This window comes from Leptonotus elevatus, chromosome 1, assembly GCF_054856555.1.
Source record: "Leptonotus elevatus isolate MCC_2025b chromosome 1, RoL_Lele_1.0, whole genome shotgun sequence".
Lineage (NCBI taxonomy): Eukaryota > Metazoa > Chordata > Actinopteri > Syngnathiformes > Syngnathidae > Leptonotus > Leptonotus elevatus.
Window position 1 is genome coordinate 15943850 of NC_141239.1, and position 21272 is coordinate 15965121.

Here is a 21272-nt window from a genome sequence, read left to right on the forward strand (position 1 = left end):
TGGCCGCTAATCAAGTAGCAGAGTTCAAATATTCACATGTAAGCTTGGTCGTTAGGAAAGACAAACATGGTGGGCTTAAATGTTTTATTCATGTTCTTTTTTTTTTTTACAACATATTACACATTCAATTAGAGCGACGATAAGCGTTAAATTAAATAAACGTAAAAAACAACAACAAAGAGATGAAGCTACAGTCAATTCAAATGAGGGAATGTTACACTTCTCCTAATACGGCTCATCAAACATACGAGGTGTTTTAATAAGATTACAAGCCTTCCAGATAGCGAGGAATTTTCTAAAGGAACGTTCAAGTCTCGGCCATCCCCAAAGCTTGACGTCTGCCGATCCGCCCTTTGGCTCGTGGTTTGGTTTTTGGAGGACAGGGGAGCACCTTTGAAGACCACCAACCAACTAAGACTTGGCGAAGTATGTGCAGGCATCCACAAAACTCTATTGCTAACATTGTTGGTTTGATGCCTAGCTTAGCATGACGTACATGATGAACCGTGTTTCCACCAAGTTCTGTTCCATAATGGTACGTAATTCTCTGCGTTTTTACTGTCAAAAGTAGTGAAGTTGAACAAAATATCTGGTCAAATCACCCATATCAATTCCTGGTCTGACTTCCTGTTCCTGCCGACTCTCCCTCACCTTTCTCTGTTGTGTGTGGGACACAAATTTGGCCTAGAGAGAACTCAGTCTAGCAAGTGCAACAAGTTAAAGTCTTGAAAGGACCAAACTTTCTGTTACAGAAGCGTAATTTAGGTTCTTGCCAAACCCTGTCGGGGAGCAAAGCATTCTACCCCACACATATTTGTCCTTGGCGGAATTCTGACTAGCAACAAAGTGACAAAAGTCAAGAAAATTTGGAACAATCTTGTCATTGCATCTAGGTAGCTAAGATTTTAAGTTGTTGGGTTTTTCCTCGACTGTCCTATTCCTTTCTTTGGTGTGCGGGGCAGCACAGCCCTCTGCCCCAAGTTGCCAAGGAAACAGTGTGACTGGTGTGTTAATTTTAGATGTAATTCTGCCTGGCAACAAAGCAAAAAAAGTCAATAAAGTGTCCATCCAAGTGGCTTCATTTCATTAAAGCCTAGCGAACTAACTCGCTAGCTAGCATATCGTTAGCTGTTCTGTTTGTAAATGTTGTGTCTGCTACATCGAGTTGTCTTTGTTTATGAAATGTGCTACAGAAATAAATCTGCCTTTCCTTGACTGTTTTTTTGTGTATTTTAAGTGTTACCAAGTGTCCAATGTAATTCTGCCTAGCAACAAAGCAAAAAAGTCCAGTTTCAGTTGTGTTGTGTTCCTGAAGTTTCTGCCACCGCTCCCTCTCCGTTTTCTGCTTTGTGTAGTTAGCTCAAACCTCAGCCCCAAGGTGTTAAAAGTTGTAGCTAACAGTTGACGCTAAGATTAACCACTACAAGAAATGCTAAAGCCTATAGCAACAATTGTCCAGTCAAATTACTGAGGCATAGCTAAAACTGACAGAATATTACGACAGCTGCTTTTTGTGTGTAGCTGGCTAAAGTTTCCCATAATGTAGCTTAAAGAAAACTATTGTAGATGATAACAGTCTGTCCGTTACAAAATGTTCCGTTTATGAGTCAATTACACGCAGAAATTGCCACCCAAGAAGTACAAACCGGATCAGGATTCATCTTTCCAAGCATACCGAACCGAACTAGACCTTGGTGGAAATACGGCTTTTACACCCCGAAGCTCCCTTTGCCAGTCGGGGGCAGAGGTGAGCGTCTTGGCATTTGAACAAAAGACAGAAGGAGGGTCAGAAGAAGGAGAGCGGGATGGCGAGGACCGCTCGGCTCCCCGGGAGGGCGAAGGGAGGGCGGGGATGTTTGAAGGACAAGCCAAGGAGGGAGGAAGCTGCGAGTCCGATAAGAAGAGGCTTAACGAGCGTAGTGGATTGTGCTATGTCCTATTCTGCGAGGCCGCCAGACGACAGGAAGCGCAAGGCGATAAAAGCCAAAGACATGATGAGGAAGTGGGGAATGGAGGGACGGCAGCGAGATGTTTGGGGGGGAAAAGGACAGTCCCGTCTTAAGTAGCTCCCGTCCGCCGCCCGCCCTCCAGCCCCTTGACGTCATCCGTGCTCATCAGTCGCCGGCCTGCCGGGCGAAACGGCGGACGCTAAATCATACCTGCCACCACCCAACACCGACCCACTAACTCCTCCAAGAAATGCGCAGCTGTTACAGTCAAGGCGGACAGAAATAGACGCATTGACCTCCATCAGGGGCCAGAGGGGGCTTTGTAGCGCCCTCTATAGACAGGCCGAGACAAGACAGCGGCAAAACATGTTGGTTTTATTTATGTATATTTATGTATTTTTATCCCGAAAAAAGTCGTATTTAATAGTAGTTTTGAGACGTTTTCCCTAAAAAACAAAACAAAAAAACCCACAGCTTTATTCCTATGAGATTAGAATATTTTCTCAAAAATGTCCGACTTTTTTTCTAGAAAAATTACAATTTTATTTGCGGATTTTTTTTTCCCCCATCAAAATAATTTTTCTGGCAGTTTTTATCATGCCAAAAATGTCAGATTGCGCAAAAATATATTTTACCCCAAAATATTCGACTTTTTAATCTTGAAAAATGCCACTTTGTAAAATTAACATTTTTGCTCATAGTAGCTGATACACTAACACTTTTTTTCCCACCAAGAAAAAATTATTCTGACATACTTCCCCTAACATAGCACTTTTTTATCTGGGCAAAAATTTGACTTTGCGCATACAAAATTTTAATTACTTTTCCCGAAAATAAAAAATTTCCCCTGGTACGAATCATCTTTTCTTTTTTTTTATTAAATCTTAATGTATGTTTTTCCACGAAATCCTACAATTTTACTCAGGTATTTCCCCTTTTTTGAATTTTCCCCTTTTTTCTTGGAATTTTTTTTTGAATTTATTGCTGTAAGGTTAGGACTTCCAACTTTATTCTTAAATATTAAAATTCCCACGAAAAAAATTCAACTGTATCTTTGTATGTTTCTGACTTTTTTCCCAAAATAAAATCTCATGCTAAGATGATTTCATTTTAAAAAGCTCAGGAATCATATCTCAATGGACGCTGCCCCGAGGTCTGGCCGGGGCTCTGTCACGTGCTTTCCGCCAGATTGAGTCATAAAGGGGAAAAAAAGATTCAGGAGACTCCGGCCCGGCCCGGGGGCCGTCTGGCGGGCACCTGTGGCGCCGGTTATGAGCGTCGTTAGGCCTTAAACACTTTTTTAACGCGTCGCCCGGTGAGTGCATAAAGGGACTCCTGTGAGGAAATTATTTGACACGACCACTGACAGTGCGGGAGGGAGGTGGCCATAGAGGGAGGGGGGCTATTCTTCTTATAGCCTGCCTTAAAGGAGGAGAGATAATGGAAAGTAATGACGACTGAGGGGAAAAGAGAAGGGGGGGTGCGTCAGGCAGACTAGAGAGGTGGAGGCGTCACGGAGGAGTCAGACCTTTATCTAAGAAAAGAAGAAGAGGGGCGGGGGTTGAGAGAGAGAAAGAGAGAGGAGACAGTGGTTAGAAGAGAATATTGAAACATCCGCAGGGTGAGGGGAGGGGGGGGGTCGTTTGGCGCCCCTGTCGGACGGGGGCACAAGAAGGGGGGCAGCGTCAAAACGAGGCTGGGACTAGATAACGCAGACGTCAGGACCAGAAATTGATGTAGATACCGCTGCACTCGTTCATTAGAGATGTTACAGCCCCCCCTCGCCACGGGCGCACCCCCTCATTTGAGGGTGAGCTGCCGGGCGAGCCGGGAAAGGAGGCCGGGTGCTTTAGAGGGGCCGACGCCCGGGCCCTCCTGGCCGTTCTTACGGGTCAGCTCCAGCTCGATGGTCATCAGCACCCGCCCGGCGGCGTCCTCGACGGCCGCCGCGCCCCCTCCGCCACCCGTCCCCTTGTCCCGCCCGGGCTGGAGCAGCCGCCCAAGGAGCGCGCCCCAGCCCCGCCCCGTATCCTATTTGCGCTCCTTGCGGGACTCCTGCTTCTTCTTCTCCGAGGCCTTCGGCTTGGCGGGGTCGGCCGCTGGCGCGGGGCCCTGTGGGGGAGCAGGGACAGAGAGGGGGGCGGGGGCAGAACAGGGGTGGAGAGTCACTCGAGGAGGAAAGGAGTGCCGGGGGAGCGGGGGCGTGGGGGTGCTTTTAGAGGGACGGGCGGCGCTGTGGTGAACGGGAGAGAAAAAACATTTAAAAGAGAAGAAGAGACTCAAAGAGGTGAGAAAGAGGGCGGGGAGGGGGCGGGGAGGGGGCGGAGAAACATCCTTTTAAGGGCGGGGGGAGAGAGTGAGAGGGGGCGGTGTCCAGAGCTGGAAGGGCGGAGGGACAAAAGAGGTAACCATGCATTAGGATGGGACAATGTGACAGGTGGGCTCCACACACCTGTACAACTCGTGACAAGTCATTGACACACGTGTATGTACACACACACACACAAATCCCATCATGTTTCATTTGATCTTTTTTTAAGATGTTTTTATTTTATGTGAAAACATCACGTAACATCATCACTATTTTTCCTCGGAAAAATTGTAAAAAAAAAATAATTCATGCACAAAAAATAAAAAACAATTAAAAATTATCATTTTATGGCCTTGTTCAAAAATGTTTTACATTTTTATCTAACTCCCCTATTTTGGTAATACTGTATTTTGTCTCCCGCTCCCCCAAAATATTTTTTTGTTGTAAATTTGTGAATTTAATAAAAATAAAAAAAAACTGTATTCTTTCTTACTTTTCTGCAAAGAAATGTAATTCAAATTTTCATACAATTCTGACTTTTTAAATCCAATATATTTATTTTATTTGTATTCTCAGAATATTTACTTGTTTTCTCCCAAAATTAAAGTTTTGTAGAATGACAACATTTTATCTAAAAAAAAATTCAGTTTGTTAAAAAAATTCAGAAAATTTTCGGGAAATTACAACTTTGCATCATTTTGTATTATTTTCATGGTTTACATTTTTCTTAAAAAAAAATCATTACATTTTTGTAAAATAATGACTTTTTTGCAAAAAATAAGTAACAAATTAAAACTTTTTATTCTCCTATTTTCACCCCCCCTCCCCCCAAAAAGAAATTTTTGTATAATTACTTTAAAAAAATATGTATTTTTTCCCGACCTTTAAGCCGAAAAAAGTTAAGGCTTTTAGACTTGAAAATTTCAAGTTTCAACTTTATTATTGGAAGATTCTGACTTTTTATATACAAAAACACTTTCCTCTATCTAATCAATTTTTGATTTCACTTAATTCTCAAAAAATTACAACTCTTTCAAAACTATGACTTTATTCCCATTTCCAACTTTTCCTATATATGGCTTTTAATTTTAACACAAGCCTTTGGTGTCGCAGGACTGTGACTTTTTATATCGAGAAAAAGCTAACATTATTCATGCAAGATTGCATCTTTTGTGCTGCCTGTCGACTTTTGTGCACTTGCTTTCTGTCATTTGTGAGCATTTGAAAATGCACGTAAATAGCCGATGCACTGCATGTAAAAATAGTGTGCGCACAGTGGAACTGGAGCGTGTAAAGGCCGCTTTTATGAAGCCTTCTCACTATGAGTCCTTTCAAAGCGCGGACCGCTGGCGGCGAGGAGAATTTAAAACACAAGCATCAGCTTGACGAGCACGCCGGTGGTCTCTAATCAACCCCCCGCTGAGCACCTCTAATTGGACTCTGATCATCACCAGGAAGACCAAGAAGAAAAAGAAGAAGAGGAGGAGGAAGAGGAGGAGGATGTGGGCACGGCCGCATCCGGAACCGCCACCGTCCGGAGCTTCTGCCCCTTGAGACTAAAATGGAGGACGGCGGAGGAGGGTGCGAGGGAGGGGGGGTAAAAGCCTGAGGGAGGAGGGAGAAGATGAAGAGTGAGTGCTAGTGATTTCCTGTCCGAGCGCATCACATGACCTGAAGGAGAAAAGGAGGAGGGGGGATAGGGGAGGGGGGAGATGGGCAGATGCTCCTCCTAGCCTGCGGGGGGAGTCAAAGGTGAGGAGGGAGGAAGGGGGAGGAAGAGGAGTTCCAATCGATACAGAGCGCCAGACGCAATTAGAATTCCACCACTCGTGTGTGGATGCGTGCGACTACATGTGTGTAAGTGTGGGAGGCTGCAACCGTGTGTGTTTCCGTGCGTATATAAGAATGCGTGCGCTTGAGTGTGAGTGCACGCGTTTGACACCATTTTGTGTGCGTGCGTGCATGTGCTGATACGCATTTCTTTGTGTGTACATGTACGTGTGTATATGAGACTGTGTGTGTGCGCATATATGAATAAATAACTTAAAAAACAGGAAGGATGACATGCGTGACAGCGTCGTCACGGCAACCAAGCAACGACCACATTGGCCTGCTTGCGCGTGCGCGCACACACACACGCACACACACTGCCCTGTAGCACTGGAGAGTAACCTGACAATCATCTGACAGTTAAAAGAAGAGAAAAAGAAGAAGACAGAGAAAGTGGGGCCACGGGCGGGGGCCACGGGGGGGGGGGGGGGGGGGGGGGCTGTCGGGTGACGACGACGAACATAAGAGGCAGTTTGGTGCCCCCTGTAGGCGTGAAGCATAATAACAAGAGAGACTTTTGTTTTGCTTTCAAAATAAATCGGAATCTTATGATGGCGGTAATCCCAAATGTAGTAATGCGATCTAAAAATCAAAATCACTCAACTTCTTGACATGAACTTGCAATGTTCAAAATCAATTAGGTTCTTTTCATAAGCCGTAGGCGCACACTGGCATCCGCGCTTCCGTCAGCCTGCCCCGAGGCAGCTGTGGCTACTTAAATAGCTTATCGCCAGCACAGTGTGAATGTGTGAGGGCACGAAGAATGTATCCATTCCATTGTAAAGCGTGTTTGAGTGTCGAGAAAAGGGCTCTATAAATCCGAGGCATTATTATTATTATTATTATTATTATTATTATTATTATTATTATTATTATTATTATTATGTGACTGTACTAAAAAATAAAAGGCTTCTTTTTGTAATGTCACAAGTTAACAATTATTTAAAAAAAAAATACAAGTAATATATATATATATAATATTAAAAAATATATTTAGAAAATTCAACTGTTTGATATGGATTTATTTTATTTTTTTAGACGTCGATGCAAATATTTGGCAGAAAACATTTCTGATAACCGATTAATCAGCCGATTAGTTAAAAAAATTATAATGACTAACATAATGTCTTTTTTTCTTAATGGTTACAAAAACAAAGATAAACAGTTTTCCAATAATTGCTCCTTTAGTAGTAGTTTAACTTGACGGCAGACCAAAAAAAAAAGTCTTCATCTTATTCTTTATGTATTAATGTCAAGAAAAAAATAATCAAAAAAATTGTCAAACTCATTTAAAAAGGGTTTATATGGTCTGATTTAATCTGACAGATGACTTAATTTAAATCAATAATAATAATTCATCAGGCCAGCTTTTCTCATAATGGCAATTAAGTCAAAATCTATTGATCAATTTTCATAATGTCACAATGCTCAAAATCAATCTTTTTTTTTTGTGTGGTGTCACATTGCAACAGGCTTCATTTTCAGATTTTCATGATGCTCAAAATCAGTAGATTTCCTTTCATAATAGCATAACAGTCAAAATCAGCAAGATTCTTTTCATCAGTGGCACGACACACAAAAAAACAAAACAATCAGGCTTCTCTCTGCTCAAAATCAAAAGGGTTGTTTTTTTATATTTTTCAAAATCAACAGGGTTCATATTGTGACGGCACTTTAACCAAAACATTTATTTTCGTATTGTTAAAATCCAAGTGTTCGTCCTTTCTTAAAAGCTGATTGTTAAGGAACAATGTATTGATTGGGCTGTGTTAAGAATCACTCAAAAATCAATCGGGTCATGCTTATTTTATGTGTCGGTGATGACGGCGTGTGATTGGGCGAGGAGCGGGAACAGGAGGAGTGAAAACAAAAACCGTGTGTGAACTCGTCAACTTGCCTGTCTCTGCTGTGATCCCTCCTTCTTTTTCTTGCCGTGTTTGCTGGAGGACAAAGCACAAAACAAATGGAAGTCAGGATGTCTTTCTGCCTGGCGGGGTGACGCACGCCGCGTCATCGCATCCTTGCGCTGGATTATCCGGCGGATTACACGGAGATGACGATTACAATCAGGCTAAATCACTTGGCGCGCATCCAGGGGCGGCGCTAATCGCGTTCTTGTCATGATGTCACGACAGTAGGACGCTACTAATTTAAATAACCATGACAAAGATCATTGGTTGAAAATCATCTTTAAAAAAAAATAAACGGAGTTTTGGTCCCTCAAAACCAAGTTGTAATGTCATGACATTCAAACTGATAAAGGCCACCTCCCAAAAATCCGCAAAATTTAAAATAGACAAAATAACAAACTCCTTTGACCTTTCACTTTGCAATTTAGGTCATTCATCCAATAAAAAAATCATTTAAAAACATTTTATAAAAAATGTGACTGTTAGAGATGTATTAGGGTACTTTTCAACACAGATAATTCCACCACCATACGTAAAACTTGATGCCACTCAAAACCAATAGGCTGCTTTTCATAGTGTCACAGCGAAAAGATGGTCAGTCGAATACTCGGGGCTGACCGGACCAGAGCTAACGATGAGCAGGCGCCGACGAGGCGACGCAGGTGTCGGTGCCCGGGAGGGGCTCGGGCTTGGGATGCAGCCCGAGGCGGCCGGCGCGCCGCCGCAGCGTCCGCTCGGGGCCCCGCACTGACCTGACGCTGAGGCTGAAGACGCGGCGCGCCACCAGGAAGCGCATCAGGTAGTAGATGACCACGATCAGCAGCAGCAGGCCCAGGACCGCGCCCACGATGGAACCCGTGATCACGCCCGCCTGGATGGGCACTGCAACGCATGGAGGGGAAAAAAACGGACTGTTGTAATCATAAACATTTGGTAATAAATAAAAGTGATAACAAGGTGATGTTAAAAATGTGACCGTAAAAAAGTGGCGATAGAAAAACTGACGATTAAAAGCTACAATAAATTTGTGCCGAAAAAAAAAGTCAAAGTATAAAGTGGTGAAAATAGAAACAGTAAATAGTGTTAAAAAAACACATTGAAGGATGGCAAAAAAGTTACGTTAAAAAAATGTGACCTTATAAAGTTGACGAGACGATAAAAAGCTACGATAAATTAGTGCCGAAAAAAAAAGGTCAAAGTATAAAGTGGTGAAAATAGAAACAGTAAATAGATTATGGTTTAAAAACAAAAGTCAAGAAAATTCAGTTAAAAATTTGGACAATACAAAAGTGACGATAGAAAAACTGACAATAAAAAGTTATGAAAAATAAGTGCCAGAAAAAAAAGTGAAAGCATTAAGTGGTAAAAATAGTAAAAGTAAATAAATAGGTCATGCAAAAAAAAAAAAAAGTGATGTTGATTAAGTGACGATAGAAAAACGGACGATAAAAACTTACGATAAATAAGTGCCGAAAAAAAAGTCAAAGTATAAAGTGGTGAAAATAGAAACAGTAAATAGTGTTTAAAAAAAAATAAACATTGAAGAACGGCAAAAAAAAATTACGGTAAAAAAATGTGACCAAATAAAAGTGACGATAGACAATAAAAAGCTATGATAAATTAGTGCCGGAAAAAACTCCAAGTATAAAGTGGATATATAAATAGATCATGGTTTAAAAACAGAAGTAAAAAAAAAATCCAGTTATAAAATTTGACAATAAAAAAGACCATTAAAAATGTGACGAGTGATGTTGATTAAGTGACCATAGAAAACGGACGATAAAAAGAACAGTAAACAGTAAATAGTGTTTTAAAAAAAAAAGAATGGCAAAAAAGTTACGAAAAAAAATGGGACTGCAAAAAAGTGCTGAGTGATGTTGATTACATGACGATAGGAAAAGCGTCAATAAAAAGTTGCGATAAATAAGTGCTGAAAAAAAGTTAAAGTAAAAAGTGATGAAAATAGTAACAGCAAATAGATTCAAGTTCAAGTACCACTTGATTGTCACACCCATCTAAGTGGGGCGAAATGTGTTCTCTGCATTATGATTGATTTTTTTTTTTTTTTAAGAGTAACAGTAAACAAAGCGATGACAAAAAAGTTACAAAAAAACGTGATAGTAAAAAAGTGACATTAAAACCTGCAATGATTGGAAAAAAGTGACTAAAAGTGACGTTGATCAAGTGACAATAGAAAAACTGATAAAAAAAAAAAAGTTACGATGACTGCAAAAGAAAGTTAAAGAAAAAAGTGGTAAAAAAAATAGTAACAGTACATTATTGATAAAAAAAAATTGTGACGTAAACAACGCGATGACAAAATGTTAAAAAATGTGACAGTAAAGAGCAATGGTAAACCTTCGATAGTGTAAAAAAAAAGTGACTGTAAAATTGAGTCAATAAAAAAATGACATTATGAAAGTAAGTGCTAAATGCAAAAGTTGTGGTGGAGAAGAGAAGAAGGTCGGGAGCTAAATCAAACGATAACAATCTCAAAGATAAGTCCAATGACTTCCAATGAGCGGGATCATGCATTATTCATTCAGCACTTAATGGATCAATGGTGGCAACACGGTGGACGAGTGGTCAGCACGTCTGCCCCACAGTTCCGAGGGGTTCAACATTGCAATTCAACCAGATCAGGAGGTATCAACACATTTTTACAAAATTGTAAAAGATAAATACAATTTTGTTACACCAACAAAGTTTCGTTTGTTGCTTTTTTTTGCACACAATTGTACAAAATGAACAAATTTTTGTTTTAAAAGTTTTTTTTTAATAAAATAAAAAGTACAATAATGTGCAAGCAAAACAAGAAAACTGGTCACAAATCTGCAAAACTGTAAAAAAAAATACAAAAAATAAAAGGGTTTAAATGAACAAAATCGACAAAACCTTTTTCTTGAATTTGATAAAAATTGTTAAAAATGATTCACAAATCTACAAAGTGAGGAAAATTGAACAAAATCGACAAAACCTTTTTCTCTGAATTAGATAAAAATTGTTAAAAATTATTCACAAATCTACAAAGTGAGGAAAATTATTTTAAAAAGGAAAACAAGTAAAAATCTAACAAATAAAACCCCAAAGTTTTTCTGATAATTAGATGACTTTTTTAAAATAGAATAATGGACTAAATTGTACACTATTGCGCAAAATTGTACGCAAGTGTAAAAAATTAGTCAAAAAGTATTTTTTTTTTTTTACAAAAGTACAAAAATGTAGAAACAAAAAATGCTTTTCTACAAATCAAATTGTGTACAAAACTGTGCTGTACACATTTTTACAAATTCTTGCAAAACGGTCCAGATATTTGCCAATTTTATATATAAAAAATAAATTTAGTATTTTTTTAAATTTATGAAAAGTCTTTTTTTTAATGTAAAGTAGTTGTAAAAATTGTCGATTCCATTTTTTTTTTAAAACAACATAAATCTGAAGTGCGGGCAGGCGTCTGACCTTTCTCAAAGACGAGCAGTCGCACGCTGGAGGGCCGTCCGCCGATGTCAGGCGGGTTCTTGGCGTCGCAGGTGAAGGTCCCGTTGTCGCTGAAGTCCAAGTTCTTAAGCAGGATGGAGCCGTCGCGGCGGCCCGGGTTCCCCACAAACTCCAGCCGGTCCCTGAAGGGACCCTTGTTGTCCACGTAGGCCATCCCGCCCGTGTAGTGGAAAATCTGAAAACGTTGCGTCATTTAGGAACACTTCCACAACTTGCTCAACATCAGTGGTGTCAAACATACGGCTCGTGGGCCAGAACCGGCCCGCCGGGGAGACCAAACTGGCTGGCGAGGACAACACAAACTGCAGTTTTTTACGATGAACTGTTGTTTGTTGCTAATTATGTCCACTGAATTCTGAAATTTGTCTGTTACTCAGAATTTGGTGCAAAAATTGCATTTCAGATTAATCTGTAATAAGTGAGAATATTTTCAGGATGTACCTATTTATATGTAATTATTTGCATCAAGAAACAGGAATTAAAATGAATTTGACACCCCTGCTCATCATGCTTATTTACCATATACAATTGTCAACAACTAGAAAAATGTCTGGAATGGCTCATTCAGAGAAGTACTAAATATAATGTTTCTCATTCATAAGAAATTATATTTAATCATGCATTCAATTTAGAACATATTTTTTTAAATTGAAATATAAATATTTATCCCAAAACATTTTTATTGATTTAAAAAATACATTCTACTTTAGGTTATGAGTTTTCAATGAAAAGGTGCTCAAAATTAAAAAAAAATCTCTTATTAAAACATGAAGTGTATGGTCATCTTTATAAAATTCTTGAAGAAAAAAATTCAAGAAGCAACTTTAATACTACCAATTAAAATGTGATTTTGTATGAAATTGTACTAAAACATACTTTAATGATTCTTTATAGCACTACAGCAGCAGTAAGGAAATATGAAGCAGCTGCTAAAATGTCCGCCGTGGCCGAGATAATGAAAAAAAAAAGGGAGGAGGAGGAGGAGGACAGGATGGAGGGAGATGAAAGTGGAGATTAGAGGAGCGACGAGAGAGGACGATGAGAGGACGATAAGTGGGTGAGGACAAAATGGAAAAAAGTTTGCAAGCTAATGCATGCAAAGTGCAGACGTGATGATGTTAATTAATAAGCGACACCTTCAAGTTTTATCAGCACCTGTGTGTTTTTCTTATTAGCACCATCTTCTCTGCACTGATTGGCTGGGAGAAATCACATGCTTCAACTACATTTTCTATCAATTTGGCTACCAAATATGGTTGCAGACATCCATTTTCGATAGCTTGTCCTTATTATTAATTAACTTTTTATGTTTATATTAGGGGTGTCAAAATTAGTCCATTCTTTTTTCGTTAACTTAAAGTCCCTTTAACCCGACTAATTTTTTTAAACGCAATTAATGACCTCCCCTTACTTGGAAAGCCTGTACTGGGTAATTCCAGTTGCAATAAAGAAACGTCCATGTCAAAATTTTGCAGTAATAAATGTAATAATAATGCATATATTTGTAGAGACTGGGGTCAAGTTGTATTTTACAATTTTTAAAATGTGCAGAATTTCACAAGCTACTTCATGTTAAAGATTAAATAGCTCTTAATATAAAAAGAAAAATGCACTGAGCTGTCACCATCGTCTTACATATACAATTATGCCATCTAGGGGCAGAAAAATGACCTCAACACAAATCAATATAATATTTTTTTACAGTACAGTACATCTTTTTAATTTTAACTCAATTTGATGAATTATTATGAAATTACTCTATCAATGACTAAAAGATGCAACCATATTTCTATTAGTTAAAAAAAATCACTTTTATGTTAACAAGAGTATGAAAACGTAATTATTAATTAATATAATTAAATAATTTGATTAACTATTGAAGTCATGCGATTAATTCTGATTAAAGATTTGAATCGCCTGACATCCCTCGTTTATATCAACTCATTTGCTTTCAAAAATGTATAAACATGTTCTATTTTAAATGTTTTAAGTGTCCCAAAGACTATATTTATACGTCTTTTTATGCTAAAGCTTTGATGCAGCCTCTGACCTGAAGAGGTCGCTTAAAGCAATGGTAGTTATTACAAAAACGGCCAGCAGGTGGTAGCAGAGTATAAGAGATCAACCAGGGCCATGTTGCAAAAATCTCTTTCCCAACGGTTTTAAATAGATTTGTGAATAATGATGAAACTTAGCTATATTCTCATGCTAATTGCTGCAAAACGGAAACATAAGATAGAAATATATTTCTTCCCTGATGAAAGAAGAAACTCAAATCTTTATTTTGGGGGAGCGAAGGGGATTGCTTCAGTGAAAATGGCTACGAGTGAATAAGTTAAGTGTGTGTGTGTGTGTGCTTTTATTTACAGAGACGCTGTCCCTGGCCCCATCAGGCCTGTAGGTCCAGGAGAAGGTGACGTCCTCAGAGGTCCAGCGCCAGGAGAAGAACGAGCAGGAGAGCCGCACCTCGGTGCCCACCAGGGCGTGACGCTCCCAGCCCGTGTAAATCACGATGGCTTGGGATGGCTCGGGCACTGCACACATGCAGGCAAGTAGCAAAAGTCAGTTCTTGCTACTTTACAGCAAGGCAATACAATTCCTGGACCTTTCCTAAGTACGCAACCTCCTCCAAAAGTTGCTAGTTCCTACTTCTTGATCCACCACACACTCTTCCTTCTCTCTGAAAATGTTTTTTTTCCCCACCTATCCAGCAAACTACTAGCACCAGTCAACACATCTGTATCCTTAACTCATTCACTGCCATTGACGGCTATAGACGTCGAAAATTCATTTGAACTATTTCTATTAGTTTAAAAAAAAAATCTACTTTTGTTAACAAGAGTATGAAAACCTAGAAAAAAATTTTTTATTGTACATTTACAGTGAGTTAACTAGTGAAGTCAAAAAATGTAATCGCCTGACACGATTAAAAAAATATATATACAAAATAAAAGATTATTAAAAATTAGGGACGTCAGGCAATTACATTTTTAAATCGTAATTAATCACATGACTTCACTAGTTAACTCACTATTAATCACAAATTGTATATCTGTTCTAAATGTACAATAAAAATAATTCTAGGTTTTCATACTCCTGTTAAGAAAAGTGGAAAAAATGTGAAACTAGTAGAAATAATTCAAATGAATTTTTGACGTCTATAGCCGTCAATGGCAGTGAATGAGTTAATCATCCTAACCTGCTGCACGTCCTTTCCATTGCTAACCTGTAAAGATGATGTGTTTCCTTAACTGAAGCCATACAAGGACGAGCAGGACACGCAAAAAAGGAGGAAATAATGTATAAAGTGAGCGCATACATGATCATCCCAATCAAAGCATAATGTAGAGAGAAAATATTGAACGCGTCACTAGTAGCGGGTGGATGATGATTGATGCTAATTGGCTTTCAGGCACTAAATCAATATTTCACCGGTCGGGAAAATATGACGCTGTCAAAAAATCGGAGTGCATGGAGTAACATCTTAATAATGCGGCGCAAAAAGGGAAAGGGTCACGATGTGTCAAGTAAGGAAGACGATACCATTAAAGTGGAGTCAATTAATCCTCGCTAAGCCGCTTAGTGGTCGTTAAAGAGGAGATGCTGAGGACCAATCAGTAGCATCAACGTGTCCGTCATGTTTACCAGCGGCGAGGCGCATAGCATATTTGAACATGTAAATGTATATATGATATCACATTATAGCCATTAAAGAATTAATGGTTGTGTAATGCTCGTCTTGCAAAACATCAGACTACGAAAAAAAACCCTTTTTTTTATCTTAAAAATATGTGATAAAAGTTGAGTTTTTTTTTTATTTACCAAAAACTTGGCCATGAAACTAATATATTCATTCAACTAACATGTCAAATAAATTGATTATAATTGTAAAGGATTTATAAAGCAAAAAATATTTCAGATGAAAAGCTAACATTAACAAAAAATCTTTTTGATTGACATTTTTTTATGAATGTTTTCAGAAGCAAAGTTAATCAAATGTTTTCACTATATCGTCGCTGTCCATTAAAAAAAAATAAAAACTATGTGCATTATGTGTACAACACGTATCTTTTATCTGATTTCCCCCCCCAAAAAGAATAAAAGAAAAAAAAAACAGTGGGGATGGGTGAGTACCAAAACCAAGAATCGGTACCGATGCGAGTCTTATTTTGTGGTATTGGTACTTATGGAGGCTGCCAATACCAGTATCGGCCGCCCTCCTGTGGCAATTTTGCGATCAGGAACTAAAGATGCCCATTAAGACGCAATGTCTAAAAGTATATGTACAGAAATATTAAAACATACCGATAATAAAAAAAACGCCATTAATTTCATGGAGTTTGAAGGGAAAATGCTATATTGGAATATAATAAATAATTTTAAACAAAGACCTGTCTTTGTTTTTGTTTTCTTATTTTAGGTATCAAAAGTACTTCTAGTATTGGTATCGGTGACTTCTCAAGAGTTGAGTACTCGTACTGGTATCGGTCTCGGAAAAAAAAGTGGTATCGAATATCCCTAAAACACACACACACACACACACACACACACACACACACACACACACACACACACACACACACACGCACACATATTTTGAGATACTTGTTTCTGATTGGACATTGTAGATGCACGGACATGCCTTTCATCACACAGCAACAAATCCATATTTGACACTGGTTTATCAATACGGTATCATAACACAAGTTCAACTTACGTTTATGTGTATTCTTTTGCCCTGATCAATTTGGCATAAAAATATGAATTTCTGTCACAAACAATTAGCAATTAACATTTTGACATCACTTAATATTATAAAATAATAATTGCACTAAATGCAATATACACACATATTACATGTAATAATTACTGTGCAACACATATTTTTTCTGAATCTTTTTTTTTTGGGGGGGCTCCTTTTTTCCCACTGAAAATACAAAATTTGAGGCTACATACAAACGGTGCATATCATCAATGAATAAAAAAGCAAGTACGTCTTTACGTTTTTTTCATCCAAAAAGTGTCCACATTAAAATTAAAATAATGAGAAGAATTTTGGAGATTAATGCACACTGCATATTGTCACCTAGTACAAAGCGATGTCCAAAAAAAACAAAATAGGTTTTGTTTGGAGGGGGAAACAGAAACAGAAAATGAAAATGAACAACAAAACAAACTTGCATGTGCAAATGTGTTTTGTTTTAGTCACTGTCTAATAATAAACAATGAGCCTTCCAAAAAGTGTTCAACTCAAATGTGAAAGAAAACATTACATCGTTTTTTTGGCAGAAAACTAAACAACACAAATAGGGTGACACACGTGAACATTTTGATACACTTCCCTTTTCATTCAAAATAGGCCCCAAAAAAAGAAGGTTATTTTGTCCCTACGCTAAAAAACGGAGATACATGTTTTCCATCGGATATGCAAAGCCGACAAGAAGCACATGCTTTCAATACTTGATGCAGGTGTGCGGGTGCGGTTTACTCACCTGCGGCCAGGACGAGGAGGGACGCCAGCGCCACCAGGGTCAGCATGATGGTCTGCGGCGAGTGTGGACTTTCCACCGACACGGAGGAATCAACAGGGGTGAGAAATACACACAAAACGCTCACAGACACACAAGCGAGCGGTCTCGGTGGCGTAAGAGTCCCACTCTGCGGGAGAGTGTGAAGAAGACGACGAAGGATGGAGCCAAGAGGCACGGGACAGCAACAGGAGGCCCGGCGGTGTGAGGGGTCTTTATAGGGGGACACACCCCTCGTTCGTGCCCGGCCCCAGGGACCCGCCTCCTCCTCACCCCCCACTTCCAGGGGGCCACGCAGTACGGCCATCCCTGATAGAAACACACCCTCCAGAGACGGTGACGTTAACCCCTCATGTGGAAGACAGGAAGTGACATTTATTGTAAGAGCTCGAATTTGAGGAAATACTTCTTTTAAGTGCACGAGCTGAGCTTAGAGAACCACTCTGGACAACCTTGGACCAGCCTAACCCTACTTGGACCACTCTAGAACACCTTGGACCAACCTTAGGACACTCTGGATGACTCTATACCACCTTGGACCACCCTAGTTGAACTCAGATGACTCTTGACAACTTTGGACCACCTTGGACAACTCAAGACTGCCCTGGATCAAGCTTAGACCAACCTAGTTCAGACCACCTTGGACCAAACTTCCAAAAACGTGGACCATCCTGAACCACCTTTAAACCTCCCTAGACAAGTTAAAACTGCCATGGACCAACCTTACACCACCACAGACCAACTTTGACCCCTTTATGGACCAATCCTAGACCACCATGGACCACTTGAAACTACCTTCCACGACTCCTGATGACTTTATACCACCCTGAACAATTCAAGACCGCCATGGGTCAACCTTTGACGAAGCTATACCACTTAAGGCCACCTTGGACCAATCTTGAATCCCTAAGACTCACTTTATATGACAGTGGACCACCTTAGATCAACCTAATTTACTATAGACCACCTTGGACAATTCTTAGAACCATCTGAATCACTCTAACCATCTTGGAAAACCCTAGCTCAACTTGGACAATTCTAGATCACCTTGGACCAACCTTGGAACCCTCTGAATCACTTAATACCACCTTGGACCACCCTAGATCAAGTTGAACAACTCTAGACCACATTGGAGCAAACTTCCATCATCCCTGAACATCTTTAACCTTCCCTGGCCTACTTGAGACCACCATGGACAACCGTAGACCAACTTGGAACCCTCTAGAGTCTAGAGGGTCTAGAGTCTAGACCATAGGTGTCGAACTCCAGTCCTCGAGGGCCGCAGTCCTGCAGGTTTTGGAGGTTTCCCTCTTCCAACACAAGCTGATTCCAATCAGCAGGATCGTTATCAGGCTTATGCAAAGCTTGCTGATGAGCTGATCATATTTCAGCTGTGTTGGAGAACGGAAACATCCAAAACCTGCAAAACTGCGGCCCTCCAGGACCGGAGTTTGACATCTATGCTCTAGACCACCATGGACCAATCTGAGACCACCCTGGACTATTTGAAACTACCTTGCACCAAAATACGCGCATCGTAGACCAACTTGAACAATTCAAGACCAGATTGAACCACTTTAGACCAACATTGGAGAACCCTTAGCCCCTCGAGACCATCTAGTACCATCTTAGACCACCTTCTGCCACTCTTGACTCGCCCAAACTACTTTCAGTCAACAAGGGCCAACTAAGACAGCCTCGGACCAATCTTATACCACCCTTGCCCCAGAATCGAACCGATCCTTTTTTGTGTTTGCCGCTGTGATTCTAGGATTAATACTACATGCTGTATTAAATATAAAATAGACATTGGAGAGAAAACAAAAAAGGACAGACTCCCCAGTTGAGTCGCTGCATAAAATTGGCTAATTCCATTTTTTTGTAATTTTAGCAGGAGAGTGATTTAAAATTTAATGGCTGCATTATGGGGGTTTATATCGTGGTGTTTTATTCGACAATGATTACTTCTTCCAGATACTTGTTTTTACAGAAATTGGTGTTTTCCTCAGATCTGCCATTGTGAAAATACTGTATAATGATTTTGGAATTGTATCATACTGGATATTTATATTGCTTGCATTTTTTATCCACAGAGGAGGCACTTTCGTTCTCAGTAGCTCAATTGACCCAAGAGTTTTGTTGGTATTTTTATGGGCGCTAAGTGTGGCGGTGGGGCATTTAGGTCTGGGTCACGTCGGTCCAGTTGGCTCAGAAGTCAGAACAAAGGCCGTAAAGTCTTTACAGTCCCTCCCGCCAGATTCCTGCTGACACAATGGAGCGCGAGGGGGACGGAGCCCGGGCCCGGGACCTCAATGGCGCTTTCTCCCGCCCCACTGGGACGCACAAAGACGTGCATTGAGTGCCCCCACGCCGGAACGTGTCACCGCCGCCAGCCCAGAAAGTTTAGGCCAGGACAACAGGAATAGGGACAAACGAAGGACAAGATGGGCAGAGGAAAGCGCACGTCTGACATCTTGTTCAGGGGTCCCAAAACGCATACAGTAAATGGACGTACGAATGGAGCCAACAAACCTCTAAAATATCCTAATTTTCTCCTTTATTTCTCATCAGTTTCCTCACTTTGTATTATTGCGATATACTGTAGCGACAACAGCCAGGGCAAGTCGCTTCTTCCCTGGCAATCGCACCATACGGTTTGTGTTTAATTAAAAAAATATGTATATATGCGCGTCAAAACATCTGATTTGTTGGAATTTAGATGTTTCTGGGGTTGGTGAAGGACTCTGGTTGGTGGCCCGGTGGGTGGTGTCTGGTCGGTGCTGGATTTCACTTTCCTTTCTTTGGTCCTTCCTCGGGTCTCCTGACGGCAGTGTTCGGTTTAGGTGAACGGTATGGGATTTTTTAATAGGTTTTTGGTGAACTAACGAATACACACACACTCACACGCACATACACATACAAAATAATAATAAAAATAAAATAAAATAAAAAAGAGCAATGATGATGACATTAATTAATGTCAATACAAAATGTAATGAACAATACTGAGCTCTTCAAAAAAAAAAAAACATCGTTTATGGAGGAGAACACCAGAGGTCACAGTATCGCACGGTGTGCGGCAGTTTTAGGGTGGTCCGAGATGGTTTACTGTGAGCCACTTTGGGCTCGAGTCATCCAGGGTGGTCTGAGCTGGTCTAGTAACTGACCTGACCTGCTGGGTCATTGAGGCTTAAAAGCTGACACCATGTGGAGCACCGCTTAAAAAAGTAATAGCACATATTGCAGTGATTGGATGCACTTTTTGTTACATTTTCTCATAGATGCATACGATCGTTTGGAAGGAGTAGCGTTCAGACTGAAAGGGTTTGTAACGTCATTAGTCATGATGCAAACACCTGAGGGACGCATGAGTGATGATGGTGGGGGACAAGGAAGACGAGGAGGTCTTGATCATCATGCTCATCCTGGCACCTCTTTCGTGCTCAGGGGTCCTGGGGGGGCAGGGGCTGGCGGTAGACATTTTGTCCACTGGTGACAAATCACCGCCTCTCCTAATAGAGTCCGCCGACGTCACCGCACAACCAAACGGACCATCTGCCACCAAAATGGAGACAAAAAAAATGTGGCAGATTGGTGATGGTCTGTAGGGGTCTGAGGGGGACTGTGGAGGGAGGGGGCTGCAGAATTTGGTGCCAATGCTGCAGAAGCTGCATCGCATGCAGAACGAAGGCCTCATTGTTCCCTCGGTGACATTGATATGATTATACAATGTAGACTTTGATCCAGGACAAGCCAAGAACACCTTGGACCCACTTCAATGTATGAAAGAGAATTTGGTTTTCATAAAGTGTAATTAATGAATGTTGGAAAAAGCTGAAAGTCAACAAAAACAAGAGTGTATTCGAAGTGGTCTACTTTTTTCCTATAGTCTTTGTAATTGTTACTGTCAGTTATTGTCAATACTTGAGTGTGCCAATTGCCTCTTGCCCCGCCTTAGACCCTGACATCGGGAAATCTCTCGCTACGATCGAAGTGAGACTGTTGCATTCCGCAACGACCACCTGGGGGCACGTTTTAAGGAAAAACCAACTCCCAAGAAAACATTGACCTGTGGCGTTTCATTTCAGGAAATGGACTCTGACTTCTAACGTTGTACAGCTGCCCACTCTGCATCCGTCCTGCATCAAACTTGCTGTTCTCTCACAAGGAGCTGAACGACAAAGTTCACAAAAGCTGCCTGACCCATGAAAATCCACCTCTGTGCCTTTCTGTGACTCTTCCAGTC

At 40.4% G+C, this 21272-nt stretch overlaps 1 protein-coding gene across 3 annotated transcripts; it reads right to left on the reverse strand.

Annotated features, from left to right (window-relative positions):
- Positions 1 to 70: 70 nt before the first annotated feature.
- On the reverse strand, positions 71 to 17224 carry mpz (myelin protein zero). Of its 3 annotated transcripts, none has more exons than XM_086077358.1 (6): positions 16991 to 17224; positions 13866 to 14032; positions 11460 to 11673; positions 8753 to 8882; positions 7988 to 8030; positions 71 to 3483 (listed from the first exon to the last, which is right to left on the reverse strand). In XM_086077358.1, exons 1-6 carry the CDS (start codon positions 17034 to 17036, stop codon positions 3472 to 3474), a joined length of 612 nt encoding a protein of 203 aa, XP_085933484.1. In that variant the 5' UTR covers positions 17037 to 17224; the 3' UTR covers positions 71 to 3471. The 3 variants fall into 3 exon arrangements, with proteins under 3 accessions (XP_085933484.1, XP_085933467.1, XP_085933476.1); XM_086077341.1 differs by having other exon boundaries at positions 71 to 4061; XM_086077350.1 differs by lacking the exon at positions 71 to 3483 and adding an exon at positions 4201 to 4328.
- Positions 17225 to 21272: the final 4048 nt, after the last annotated feature.